The 14,317-nt window shown below is 41.0% G+C and overlaps 1 protein-coding gene across 2 annotated transcripts in view; it reads left to right on the top strand.

The window, feature by feature from the left end:
• Positions 1-125: 125 nt before the first annotated feature.
• Positions 126-14,317, top strand: part of KAT6A (lysine acetyltransferase 6A) — a 39,210-nt gene continuing 25,018 nt past the window's right edge. The window contains exons 1-3 of one of the 2 annotated variants that reach the window (XM_042024971.1): positions 126-231; positions 2,079-2,121; positions 2,236-3,006. In XM_042024971.1, the coding sequence (XP_041880905.1) occupies positions 2,404-3,006 (603 nt within the window). In that variant the 5' untranslated portion in view covers positions 126-231; positions 2,079-2,121; positions 2,236-2,403. The remainder of the gene's footprint in view (positions 232-2,078; positions 2,122-2,235; positions 3,007-14,317) is intronic. The other variant, XM_042024972.1, reaches the window with a different exon arrangement.

Below are 14,317 nucleotides of genomic sequence, written 5' to 3'. Positions count from 1 at the left end.
CCCCCGCCCGCGGGGGCGCAGCTGTGGCTCCACAGCGCCCCCCGGCGGCCGTCTGCTCCCCGCCGTGCTGTTCCGCCGCCTCGCCACCCCCTCCCCCCGCGGGCTGTTCCACCTCGCGCCCCCCCCCTCCCCCCGCCGCAGCGCGCCGGGCCCAAGATGGCCGCCGTGTCAGTTTCGGGCTTCGCCGCCGTCCGGCCTTCACCTCCCGGGTCCCGGCGCTCGCGGGCCTCGGTAAGTAACGCTGGCGGAGCAGCGCCGCCTTGGGTGGTTGATGCCGAGGAAGTCGGGGACAGGCGGCTTGCGAGCTTCGTGGCCTGGGGAAGGGGAAGGCCCGTTGGGCGCTCCAGGCTCGCGGCCTGTTCCGGCCCCGCCGCCGCTCTGCGCCAGGCCCGGCCCTGCCGTCCGCTCCCGCGGCGCTCGCCAGGCCCACGCTTCGGGGAGGTGGCGGCCGCGGCACGGCGCGGGTGAGGCGGGCGGAGCGGCCGGGGGTCCGCGAGCTGAGGTCCGCTCAGTGTCTGGCGCAAGAGAGCGCGGCTGAGGCGGGTGCGGGCCCAGCCGTACCAGTGTGAGGAGCTGGCCGGGCTGCACTGCCCGTGTCCGGGAGGACGGAGAGCTGCGTGGGGCCCGGCTGCCTGCCGCGGCTGCGGCCTGCGCCCCGCTTTTCCCGATCTCGCCGGTGCGAGTCTCTGTGCTGAGGCAGTGCGCTCCTCCGGGCGCCGTGTGCGGGACCCGCCCGCGGTGGGGATGGGGACGAGCGGTAGCAGGTGCAGGGGTCGCTTGTCACGCAGAGAGCGAGCGAGCGAGTGACCCACCGGCACTGGGACCGTCCCGGTATCGCCCCGGCCTGGCCGGACGCTTACATAACGCTTTGCGCCGGAGCTCTGCTGGGGAAAGGGGAAGGAATCCTCCGGGCCTCGGGATCCAGGCGGGCAGGGGCACCGCGGGAGCGCATCTCTGCTTTGCGAGGAGGGCAGGTGTCGAGGACCATGTTTCCCTTTGCATCTGTTGTTCGCAGAATAAAAGAACTCTAGGCAAGCACCGCATCCTTTCTAGTTTAAGCAGTCGTTCAGAATCTTTCCAGTACAGGCTGTGTGGAACTCTGCTATTGAGTCTGATGTCTGTATGCAAATGTGTTCTGTGTTGATAAATTCTTTAGTACTTACTAGAGAGAACAGGATAACTGTGTTGTCGATTTAGTTTTGTCTAAAACTGCCCTTGAAGAAAATTGTTATTTCTTGCGATAAACAGTTTGCAGATGCTTCTCAGTTAGTGTACTAGTGTACTCCTGAAGTAGAACTTCAGCAGAGCAGACAGTTATCACACTCAGAAAAAGCTATTTTAAAGATAACTAACTAAGGCTCTGAAGTAGAGCCTCATACCCTTTCACCAGCACCTTTAATTAGCAGTGTCATAAGCATTCCTTTTATGCTGTGTATGGTCACCTGTTACTTTGTCCTCAAGTGTTTTCAGTGTGCCTCATCAATAATGAAAATTATGTTGTATTCTTTTTTCTGTGGCCTCTAAAAGTAGAGCATTTAATTACAATCTCCAGCTGTGTTTCTTCACTTTTTTCCTTTATGGAACAACTGTCGTAGCTTTTCTTCACATAAGGGAAACAGACCTATCATGACACTCCTGAAAGCGCTCTGAAAGTTTCTTGCTGTTTGCTCAAGAGTCTTAGTTATTCCTATTTTCTATTGGAGTTTCAGGCAGTGTCTTCCATGTGTAAAAATTAAGAGCACTGCTGCTATTTTAAGGTGTTTGTTGTGGTTTTCTTTTTTTCTCCAAATATTAATATATGTCGTGCCCAGCAGTTATACAAAACCTGGTATAGAATGTATACCGACTAATGGATCAAAATGAAAAGGATGCTTTTCTCGAGGTTGCATGGAGTAATTTTAGTGCTAAAGTATACTTTTATTAGTAGTGAAGATAAAACCTGAAGTATTACTACAGTGTTTCGGAACTGTAGTGGCTTAAAACTCTGCTATGTGTTTAATGAATTAACATTGCTTGCTCTTTTCTTTTCTTTTCTTCATAACTGTTTTTTCTTAAATGTGTCTCTTGTTTTCTTCCAGGCCTAACATTAGAATTCTTTTGATTGTGAGACCAGAAGCTCAGGTGAGATAATGCTGAAATCTTTATACTTTAGTGGAAAAACCTTCTGTGAAGCTGTTATGGGATTTATTGGAAAGAGTATAGAGGTTTCTAATTGTTTTGTTTTCTTCTCTTCAGTGTGAAAACAAATAATGTTTGAGAAAGGAGGATTAATTCAGGACAGAAAACGTGTATGCTATGGTTAGCTGGTTCCCATCATTCGAGGATCTGTTTTCTCATCGTTTGAAACTCGTTCAGCATCAGGATAAAGGATAACGACTCTATGGATATACAGAATTCTTCACCATGGTAAAACTCGCCAACCCGCTGTATACAGAGTGGATTTTGGAGGCAATCAAAAAGGTAAAGAAGCAAAAACAGCGTCCTTCAGAGGAGAGGATATGCAATGCAGTGTCGTCTTCGCATGGTTTGGACCGCAAAACTGTTCTGGAACAGTTAGAGTTGAGTGTTAAAGATGGAACTATTTTAAAAGTCTCCAACAAGGGTCTCAACTCCTACAAGGATCCTGATAATCCTGGGAGAATAGCACTTCCGAAGCCTCGGAACCATGGCAAGTTGGATGGTAAACCAAATGTGGACTGGAATAAACTTATTAAACGGGCAATTGAGGGCTTGGCTGAGTCTAGTGGCTCATCCTTGAAGAACATCGAGCGCTTTCTGAAAGGTCAGAAAGATGTGTCTGCATTATTTGGGGGTAGCGCTGCCTCCATTTTTCACCAGCAATTACGATTAGCTGTCAAACGTGCTGTTGGCCATGGTAGGCTCCTTAAGGATGGACCTCTGTACCAACTCAACACTAAAGCAACCACTAATGCTGATGGGAAGGAGAGTTTTGAGTCTCTTTCCTGTCTCCCTCCAGTGTGTCTCCTTCCCCATGAAAAGGATAAGGTAAGACCCAGTTTTTGCATGGTCATTTTCTTGTGATTGATGGAATGTATCAATACAGAGTTGCAGTTTGAGGCCAGTGATCTTGCATCTGGTATGTTAGAAGTTATTAATGTGTATTTAGGATCCCATTGTATCCAATTTTGTAAGCATGAGAGGAAATGTAATGGATTGTAATTTGTACTTTGGACCAGAAAATTGCAGATGAGCTGCTGTGGGGAATTGACAATGCTTCTGTACAGTGGAACTGAATGTATGGTAACAGGCTTACTGTAGGTGTGTTAGCAAAACGTAGGAAGTAAGCCTTCTGTCTTGAAGGTGAGGTGGATTTGCAAAGCACACTTGAAATGATCTCTTTCACACTTTTATGTGACTGCCATTTCTTCTTTGTATTTGAGTTCAGGTAACATAGTGAAGGACTAATTAGCAATTGCCACCTAATGCTGTCTTAGAGGCTTTCTTCATAATGAGCAGACAACTTTTTGTCCCAGAACCACTTCGGTGTGAAATAGGAAGAAACCTGGTCCAGTGGAAGATGTTCCTATCTGTGGGAGGGGGGTTGGAACTGGATTATTTTTAACCCAAACCATTCTATGATCTGGAGATCATGGAAATGCTGGAAAGAGCACTCAGGGACTTCTGTACCCTTTATCCCCTCCCCCCCATTGAAAAGATGAGTTCTTGATAGAAACCGAAATATTTTTTCTGTTGCTTTCTCTTATTTTTTGTGGTTTTCCCCTCCTTTCTGCCATACTTCTGCATGCCTAAGGTCATTGATCCTCCACTCCAACCTCAAGATGAAGTTGTTGGGAGTGAAATTCATGCCCAGTCAGTATCTTTTTATTCTTTCTGTTACTGTTAATGCAGAGTTAAAACCAGAAGCTTGTCTTTGTTTATTGAAGATCAATTTGCCAGTGATTCGTATATTTGCGCTACTACTCTCTAGGACATCAAGAATGTGAAGTTACTCTTTTTTATCCTAAAGAGATAGATTTTTCAGCAGAATGGGAAATACTTGGTTGTTGTAAATATCCTGTTCAGGGATGAGTTCTTTGGATGTGTCCTGCTCATGGTTTTTGAAGTCAGCTTCACTCTCAGGTGAGAGATGCTTTAATGATCTATTAGGATTTGAAGACTTAAAACTGCTGTAGGAGTCTTCTTCCTAAAGAAACTAAAATCTGCACAGCTGCTTTATCACCAGTAAAGTTTCTCTGAAGTTCTAATTTAAGCGTGGGAGCTTTACTGTGGACACAGTACTTAATTTGTCAGTGTGTTGTGCTGTGGGCTGGCGTAACGTAGGAAGTATTACTATGCTGAAAATTCCAGCAGCTTCCTCTGTCCTTTTTTCAAGTGTTTTGTCTACAAATGTCCCCTATGTAAGTCTCCAACTTTATCTACAATGAAATCAATATAGCTGTAAAATGTTATGAAAACTGGATATAAACAAACCTGGCACATGAGGTGGCTGGATTGAGAGTGCTGGTAACAGTGGATAATATTAGCTGTGCATATTATTAACACAGTATGTTTCACAACCTAATCAGCCTTCCTGTAATGTGCTGAAACTCAGGAGCAGCTTGATATTCTTTGAGATGAATTGTTCCCTGCGCTTTTCTTAAAATGTTATGAATCAGAGTGGTGAATGGTAGTATGAGCTGCTACAAATACTGAATTTAGTCTGGGATTTGTTTTTTGTCCCCTCGGAAAAATATAAATTTTGCAAGGGATTTCTTCAATAAATTCTTCTGGTTCTTTTGTGTCTGTGTGTATCTGTGTTTAACCCTAGATTTCTGCTCTTCATGTACCATCTCTGTGCTGTGTAACTCAGGCCAAATTTCATACTGGTTTCTGAAGTAATCTTGAAGATACGATGTTAAAACATGTAGGTTCTGCCAGCATTAATTGACTGGCAAGTCAGTGGTAGCTCAAAGTTCCTGTTTTCTAGGATTTTTAAGACAGTTTATTTTTTGGTTTTGGTTTGGTTTTGGTTGGTTGTTTTTTCCGTGCAGACACTGCAATGACCTTCACTCTACTGCTTTCTGTTAAATCTCAACCAGTTTATGCAGGTGCAGGAGACATACTGTGCTGTAGTGATTTGCTTGACTTACGGGGTGCTTGAGAGTGGTGAGGGATTTTTTTTCTCTTCCTTTTTTTTTTCTTCAATGGAGTATACTTGGTACAAATTCTTTGGGAGTATTGTGACGATGTTTCCCTTGATTCTTAGAAGAGCACTGGCAGTAACATGAACAAAAAAGTTCAACCTCCCAAATCTGAGAAATCCTTATGAACTGTCTCATTTGCTGCTGTTAAGCTTCTGTCCTTACACTGTTTTGATCTTTAACATACATTTAAGAACTCTCCATTTATCATATGATCCAAATATATGAATCTTAAAGGAATAATATTTTTTCGTTTATTTAAATGTAGCATCCACACAACTGCATTTAGTTACCTGTCTGATAGTGTTTTCACTTTGTTAGATGCCTGGAAGTGAACATTCAATTCTGGGTCTTTTACTGTGTGTTATAAAACTGAATACCTTGCAGGAGGTCTATAAAGCTGAGGCTCAAGTGTTTTAACCAAATTTAGCATAACGCAGCACCACAGAAGCTTTGTTTAGTAAATATTACTTGTTTTTTTCAGATCTTCTTTTTCATCTCGATGTTCTGTGAATACCAGATTATAGCGTTCAAGGGCAAAAATCCTGGCAAGTTGTCATGGTTTACTGGGTAGTAATGGTGTGCTGCTGACATTATGGTTTTCAAATCCCTAGCCTAAAAACGCTACTTGGATGAAAACAAGCAAACAGAAAAAAAATCCTGCTGATGGGCAGAGCTCACTGCTGAAAGTTGCTTATCTGATAGTGACAATGGCTGACAAAAGCAGAGTTGTCTTAAATTCAAGTTTCAAGCACCATGCATGCATAGGCTTTAGGGAAGTGGCCTTTCCTTTCTTTGCAGTTATTTTAGAAGCTAAAATACCGTAACAGTAGTTTCTGTAGCAAACCCCTGATTAAATATGCATGAAAGATTTTTTTAAAGTATGATGGTGCCTTCTGTTTCCTTCTGCGTAGTTGCTGCACTTGCAGACTGAAACAGGAATTTTACTTTTTGAAGTTTGTGGGGTTTTTTTCTTGATGAAAAATTGTTGTTTTCTAGTATTGGTTCATAGGAACAGTTTCATTTCTTGAAACTTCTTACTAATTTTTATTTTTTTAAATGCTTTTTTCTGAGGCAGGCGAAAAATTTCTTTGGTGCTGCTTTGGAAACTATGACTTACCCTTAAATGAATGTCATGTATCTTTAGATAGATAGGGGCAAAATTTTTTTTTTCAGCGAAACAGAATCATCAGTGTTCCTGTTTTAACATATGCTGGCTGTTGAGATGTCTTTGGGAATAGAAAGGCTTGACATGAGTATTCAGAAAGAAAAAGGTGCAAGTATCTCGATGAAAGTTTTTAGGGTCTTTCACCACCACTCGATTAAATTTTTAGCTTGGGGATTCATGGTGGTGTGTTATTTGGTTGATTTTTTGTTTGTTCTGATTGTGGCAAGTGCTGTAGAGATGATTTAGGAAGTTAATATTATTCACACTGACACAACGCATCTCTGGCCAGAGGTTGCAACAGCCATTGCAAAGAAAAAAAAAGCTGGGGGTTGTCTTCCTGAACAGTTCCTGAAAGTGGATACAGCACCGTTTATTTATATGGCTATAGTGCCTAGTAGTTCAAGTGATACTGTATTGGCAATGTACAAAAGTGTAACTGAACAGCATCTCTTTTTAAAATTTTTGGTACTTAGTGTGAAAAAAGGCAATACTCATGAGATGATGAGCACAAGGTAATACTATTAGGTAATAAATAAAGGTCATGGTATATTAGCTACATGCTGAAAATTTTAATCATGTCTTTTAGTCACTACAAAACTAATGGTTTTGAGGTTATAGAAGAATTATGACTGTGTATTATGACAGTCTTTTCTGCAGGGTATATCTTCCTTTGGGATCATTTAGCATGATTTTAAAATTTAGTAGTACAGTGGTCAAACTAGAAGAAACTCAGCCACAGCTTGAATACTAGCTTTAGTGAAAAACTAATGAATATGTGGGAGATACAAATGTAGTACTTGAATAAAACTTAAGGCAAACTGTGTTACCTTATTAATGCAGTAGCTTTTGATAAATGCTGCAGCTGCTACTCCAAAATGCTAAAATACGTTATCTCACTACCTGCATGTTCTATTTATCAAAAATAGTAGTAAAATATCTAACAAATGAAAATTAAATTTACCATTTGCATGCATGACTTTTGCAACATGGCTGCAGTTAATAAAGACTGTTGTCATCAGACAGCAAAATGCCATGCAGCCTCTCTCTCATTCCCCCCCCCAGAGTGGGATGGGGGAGAGAATTGGAAGAAAAGAAAAGTAAAATTCATGGGTCGAAATAAAGACAGTTTAATAAGACAGAAAATAAAGGGGAAATAATAACAGCTATGGTAAAATAATTAAAATATACAAAACAAGTGATGCACAAAGCAGTTGCTCACCACCTGCCAACTGATGGCCTGACAGTCCCCGAGCAGCAGCCCCCAGACAGCTTCTCCCCAGTTTATGTACTGAGCATGACACCATATGGTCTAGAATATCTCTTTGGACAGGCTGGGTCAGCTGTCCCGGCTGTGTCCCATGCCAGCATCCTGTGCCTGCCAGCCTCCTCACTGTGGGTGGGGTGAGAAGCTAAAAAGTCCTTGACTTGGTGTAAGTCCTACTCGGCAACAACTGAAACATCAGTGAGTTATCAAAAGTATTCTCATCCTACAAAACACAACACCATACCAGCTACTATGAGAAGAATTAACACTATCCCAGCCAAAACCAGCACAACCGTTAAATAGTTATTATAGAATTACTACAATGCAAAAATTACTGCACTCCTATGAGACTACTACAACACAGTAATATTTAATAACGTTTAAGAGCAAAGAGCTCTTTCCTGGTGCACCGTCGTGAGGAACTTAGGCTGTAGTAAGTTGCAGGTCTTAAGGCTGGATGCCTTAAAGATAGCTTGCTCTGCTTTTGTTTTGTTGACACTTGTTACAGAACACAGGTTAAAAGGCTGTAAGAATTTCTGTAAAATCATTATTATTGAAAAAACCCAACAATAACGTATCAGCTCACTGAAGGAGAAGTGGAAATAATTGCTATATGTGTTGGAAGTTTCCAGAGCATCTGAAATTTGATCTCAGGACAACAGTAGGACTGTTTCTTCCTCAATTAGAAGGAAAATACAGGTGATATTATTTGAGCTCCATTTGCACTGTCCTTGAAACTGTCTTTTATGTCAGTTAAAACTGTCTGTGGCTGTAGCAACCTTTAAGTAAGTATCTTAGTATTATCCTGCAGTTCAGGTGAGGGTATAAAGCCAAAATGGAAGTGCTTCCTGAAAAAAAAATAAGAGGAACTTCTGTGGCTGAAAAGTAGGGGTAATATTTAACACAGATTCCCTGTGCTGCTGTCTTGCATGTTCCTTAAGGCGTGTCTGTTTCCTAGTTTTGTGTTGCTATTTACATCTGTAGGTACTTATCAATCACTTTAACTCCGGGCTGTTATACATGCAGCATCCTTCAGGCCTTCCCTCTTGCCAGTAGTAGTTCTAGATCCCAGTGTGCACTCGTAAACTCACGTGAAGCAAAACTTCTTGTGTCTTTCTAGAAAGTTTGTATGCTTTGAGGGCATCATAGTTGTTTTGAAGGCCTTTAAGCATACGATAACTATTGCTATATTGTGCCTGTTTTAATAATTGTTAATTCCATGTCTTAAATGAAAGAACTGTGCAATTACTGGTACAGAAGTTATTTGTGGATTGATTTGTGTGGGGCGGAGTACATAAATGATCTGCAACCAGAACACTGTAATTATATATTGAGAGCTCACCCATCTCTCCAAGGGCGCTCTTCAAGCTCGGGCTCCCAGCTGGAGGAAGATTAGGATTCACTCTCTTCCAGCTGCTTCTGGGGAAGAGAAGTCTGTAGTTCTGTCTAAAAAACACCTTGTGGTTGATAACAGATGGCCTCCATCTGTACACTGTGTAACCCTGGAAACCCAAGTGCTAAAAAATTACTTTGAACTTTATTCACTCGATTAGTGAACAGGTGAAGTAGCTCTTAGTAATTGAGCAAATGTAAGCAGGTCCTAAATGTTATTGCCATGGGCACCTGTGAATGGATGCGATGAACTGATGCATTTAGCGTGGAATGGGGCTGAATGGTACCAAGAGTGGCTCTGGCAGTGTCTGGAGTCATGGCAACTTAGAGGCAAAGCTTGTCACTGTGGGAAGACATCAGATGCTGTGATGAGTACCTGTGTCAATGGATACTGCTGTGGAGGAAGTCTTTTTAACAGTGTTCTCTGACACAATTTCAGCAGAAGCTGAGTATAGGATAACAGATTAAAACGGAGGAGACTAGTCCAATACGGTGGCTGGATCCCTGTTGTCAGTCCTTTCTGTCCGGTAGATTATTGACAGATATGGAATGACATCTCTCTGAAGTTTGGTTAATAAAGGAATTGTATTTACTACAGAGCTTTAAAGGCTAGTCAGACAGGGAGGAGAGTGGATGATGGAGAATGTTGATAAAGAAACAACAGTTTGATTCCAGTGTTAGCTTTGTTATACAGGAAGGGAAGAAACAGCAGAGAGAATGAGACAGGTCATTCTGTCCCTGCTTTTCTCCTAGTTTCCCAGCAATTTCATCTCAAGTTGTAATGGTGGTGGAAAAAACAGTTAAAAAGCAATAGTTATTAAATGAAGTACTGCCATTGTAGTTGAAAAATAGGTTCCATGTTCTTAAAATTTTAAATTCAAACATTCAGTCAACAAAATCTGGTGAACAAACACTATGTGTGACAGACTGCTGAGTCCTTCAGTCTTTGTGAAGTAGGTGGGTATTTACTTGTTCAAGGATTTCAAACTGCATTTATCCTAGTGAGTTAAGTCATGTTGGCCTCTAGTTCACCTGTTTAGGTTTCCTTTGTATTTCGTGTGTAAATCTGACTTAATTTTTCTGTCCTCACCAGTATTTTTCTGACTGTACGAACACCTTTCCTTTGAGCTGCTACTAATACTGCTTCTGGCATTGGATGAGAAGTTGTAACTTACTGCTTGTTTCATTGTTCAAGAATCTGGCAGTCTCCCCATTGTTACTGCTATTGTGGTAAATCTGGACTTGTAGTGAGATGGAAAAGAAAGGAGGGAGAAGGGTGTCCAAGAAGAATGACTCTTGAGTAGGAAACAGAATCCCATTTGTAATATATTTGCTTGTTTTGAGGTACTTTTGAAAGTCAGTTAACCAGTCTGTGGACTTATTCATGAACGACTTCTGGTTTGAAAATACAGAATCTTCCAAACGTGTTTCTGTGAAGACTTACGAATTACTAAAACTTTTAATTACCAGTACCTCTATTAGTTCACTGTATTTCAGAAAACTGAATAGAACAAGTTATGGGTCTTGGTACAAAGTTAAATGCCTGCACAAGTGCTATTAAAAATATGAGACTGGACCCCTTCATTTCCTAGAATCTTTGCTTGTTTTTGAACCTTTAGCAGTAAGCTGAGTCACCATTCTATCTCCACTTATCAGTGTGTAAAATGAAAATTTTGTCAAAACTAAAGGTGTTCTGAATTATAAAAGAAGTTACCAGTTCTACGCATTTCTCCCCATTTCTGTTGAACTGTCCCATCTAATCTTAAAAGTCCAGAAAAACTGGTGTCAGATACAGCCTTTAGATGAGTGTTTGTATAGGTTTGACGTAATTTAGAATTCATGAACAGTATACAGCTTCTCCCAGGCATTAGGTTTCTCCTCAGTCTTTGAGACTCAGTTCTGGATATTTAGTAATGAGCGTTCTAATTGTAGTGTTGGATCTCTGAACTTGTCTGGACTTACAGTGAATTTCTTGAAGGTGTGCATGGAAGGAAAGAAAGTAATTCTGCTGCTGAGCATTGCAATGACTGAGCTTCAGAAGCTGCTAATCATTAAGCTGCATGCAAAATATTTAGTGCAATCTCAGGAACAAGTAGATGCACTTGCTTTGTGCTGCCACCAATTGTTTTTTTTTCTTCAAAATATGCAACCATGAAATGTTCTGACTGACTTCACTTGGCTTTGCAAATTCAAGATACCTTTGTATGGGTGGTCTCTCAGCAACAGACCTGTTTGGAAAAGCTTTTATCTGCATATGTTTGGGGTTTTGCCACACTTGCTGTATAAGGCTGCCCAGGTGAGAATGGTGTGTGTCTCTGCAGACAGTGCAGGGAGAGAGAATAGCGTGGAATGACTATGGGTCAAGAACATGGGACTTGGTTAAATCTTACTGTCAAGAGTTTATACTGAGCAGTGAATCTTGATAGTGAAGACTTATGTGTAGAATGCTTCTTTTGTTCTCTTCATTTTGTGCTCAAGGTGGTAAAGTTTCAAAAACTGAGTAGGATTTGGTTTCATAGTTGAACTTGTTGCGGGTATCCTGGGTAAACTACAAGTAGCAGCCTTGAATCAGGTAGAGATCTGTAATGTGCATGAAATGCTCATTGACAGTTCCTTTTGTGTCTTCTCTGGTATCATGTTTATGTGGGGCCCTGCATTCTGTTAAAAACTTTTTTACATTTTCTAACGGAAGTCTTTTCCATTCTTACAGGGATGCTGCTAATCTTGAAGTAAAGCAGTGTACAATATTTAAAGATAGAATAATTACCTATATGCATAGACATTACTTAGATGTTAACAAAAATCTCATCCCCAAAGTAACTTTGTTTCTAGAAATCAAAGTCAATGTTGAAGTTCCTTACTTTTTGTGAGAATCAAAGTATTGTGGAATGCGAGGTTTTTTTTTCAGTGAGAGGAATTAAGACTTTAGCTTGCTCTTGATTCGAGGGGTGTGTCTTCCTTTAGCAGCTGTGGAAGTCTGTGACTTCTTAGAAATATCTTTTGATCTCAAATAGAGTAAAATAATCTGTCACTCCCAAGACAGCATCCTATATTTTCTTGAAAATTATGAGGCTGGAAGAAAATGTAGGTGAGAGCTCACAGGATATAACTTTGGGTAAAGAAAACTTCAGTAACTTGAACTGCTAGGTTCCTGAATCAATGGCAAGTGAAGGGAGTTTATACTGCAGAGAAAGAAATCGGAGCCTCTCTTTCCCCTCACCACCCTGAGTTTGCAGTCAGGAAGTCTTGGCATGTGATTCTGATTGTGACTAACAAATCTTGAGTCCTTTTAATCCTCTGATTAGAGGACTTGTTAGTTCTGGGACTAACAATTGACTGTCTAAGCATTTCCCATTGACATTTTGTGAAGTTTTTACCTTGTGCATGTCTGATAGTAAGATAATTTCTTCGGTTTGAATGCCAGCCCCAGATAATACTCACCTTGCTTTTTTGCATTGGTTTCCAGATGTCAATAATCACTGCATAAAATTCAGCCTGTAGATACCTCACTAATATCCAAGCTATTGGCCTTTGCACTTGACTCTACTCTTGCAGCAGCATTTCAGGTTTTCTCTCCGTTGTATTAGTCCTTCCTCAAACGGCAGCACCTATTTTAAATGTCCTTTAATTTTTCTATTTAAATGACCCTATATGTTTCTCTTAAGAAGAGGTATGTATTTCATGCTTGTTCCTTTCTTCTGTATGCTATTTTATCTTTTCTCCCTTATATTTGTTTTAATGTTGTCTCATGTTTTAGGCCATCATTCTGCCATATAAATATGCTTCTTCCTTTCAAGTGAGATTCAACAAGTGAATTGGAGACAATATCCATTTACAGAGACAAACACACATACGTGTGTTATGGTAATAGCTTTTCTTGGGTGTATTTAAATATATTTAGCATTGTTTTCTTGAGTAAAAACAGTATTTTAAGAGATTTCTGTTTTTACTCTAAGTTGCTTCATACTTTTTCTTCACCATACTGTCGGAAGGGAACATTGAGTTGAGATGTGGTAACTTATATAGAAGAAGGGTTAGTTATTAGTCATTGCTGCTACAAGTTGATATTATTGAATAGTATTTTCTAAATTCTGCAGTTTTCCCTATATAAAGCAAAAAAGTCCACACAATTTGTAAAATTACTTTGACAATATGAAATTCATTGGCTCTGATTTTGAGGCATGGAACTGAAGCAGTTTTCCTCTCCAGCCACTGATCCAAAAGGCATGGAATCCAGCCTTTGTGATGCCCTGCTCACTGAAACATGTTTCCTCATGTTTAAAATATTTTTTTGTGTGTGGTGTAGGTTGTACTTTCCCTCTGTCTTTTCTGGTTCATCTGCTCTTGCCAGGAGCTTCAGCTTTTGAGGGAGACTTTTGTGACAGAATGGGCTATTTGAAATGAGGAGTAATCATTTGTCACTTGCTCAGAAATAGATGCACAAAAAAGCATTACCTAGTGTGAATTCTCAGAAGCCATCTACCATTGCTCCTAGGAGGCTTCACATTCGAGGGATCTTAAAGAGCAAAGCAAAAAAAAGTTGGTGTGAGCGTATGTGTTTCTTTTATGCTGGTTTAAATTCTATACCCACTCGATTCCAACCACAACCACTATGACTACCAGAAGGGTATATGTGATGATGAGACTAAGACAGTCATGGTATCTAGTGAGCCCCAGATGGTATTAAAATGTCTGTAAAGTGCTTTAACATTACTGACAAGTGACCATTGTGACACCGTGGCCTGCAGACTTGGCTGTGAGTTCTGAGGCGTTTCCTAACCTCACTTTTCCTAAATTAAGAAGACTACAAAGCAGATGGGTTGGCCAAAACTGAGACTGTAGAATTACTACACACACACACTTTTTCCATAGGCACTTCTCTGTAGTCGCCTTTAGGAGAGCGTACAGTCTGTGAATCTTTAAGGCACATTTGGTTTCTAGAAACCCTTTGTATAGTAACAACATGTGCTGAGAGGCTGGCAGGCTGTAAGACACTGTCAGCCCCGATTTGTTCTGGCTCACTCCCTCACTGAATCTGGTGACATCACACAGATAGATGTGCTTGTGAGCAAAACAGCAGAAGGAGTTGAATGTCTGCCAAAAATTTGCAGTATGAAACGGAGCTGCCTGCTTCCAGTCTTGTTTTCACGAATCTTTCATTGTGTGCTTGCATTTTTCACTTGCCAGGATGTTCTTTGCGGAACAAACACAGCAGCAGTGAAATCTCTCCATGCTTAGCATAACAGTCTCACACAGAGGCTTTGGAGGAGTAGCCTGATCCCTACATTCAAAATTGTTCCAATTTAATTAATTATTCTAAAACATTTTGAA

The sequence above is a fragment of the Corvus kubaryi genome, unplaced genomic scaffold (genome assembly GCF_017639235.1).
Source record: "Corvus kubaryi isolate FWS band 111438036 unplaced genomic scaffold, C.kubaryi_AGA036_p1.0 37265, whole genome shotgun sequence".
Lineage (NCBI taxonomy): Eukaryota > Metazoa > Chordata > Aves > Passeriformes > Corvidae > Corvus > Corvus kubaryi.
Note: the sequence above shows the minus strand (reverse complement) of the source record. Positions and strands in the feature narration are given on the sequence as shown.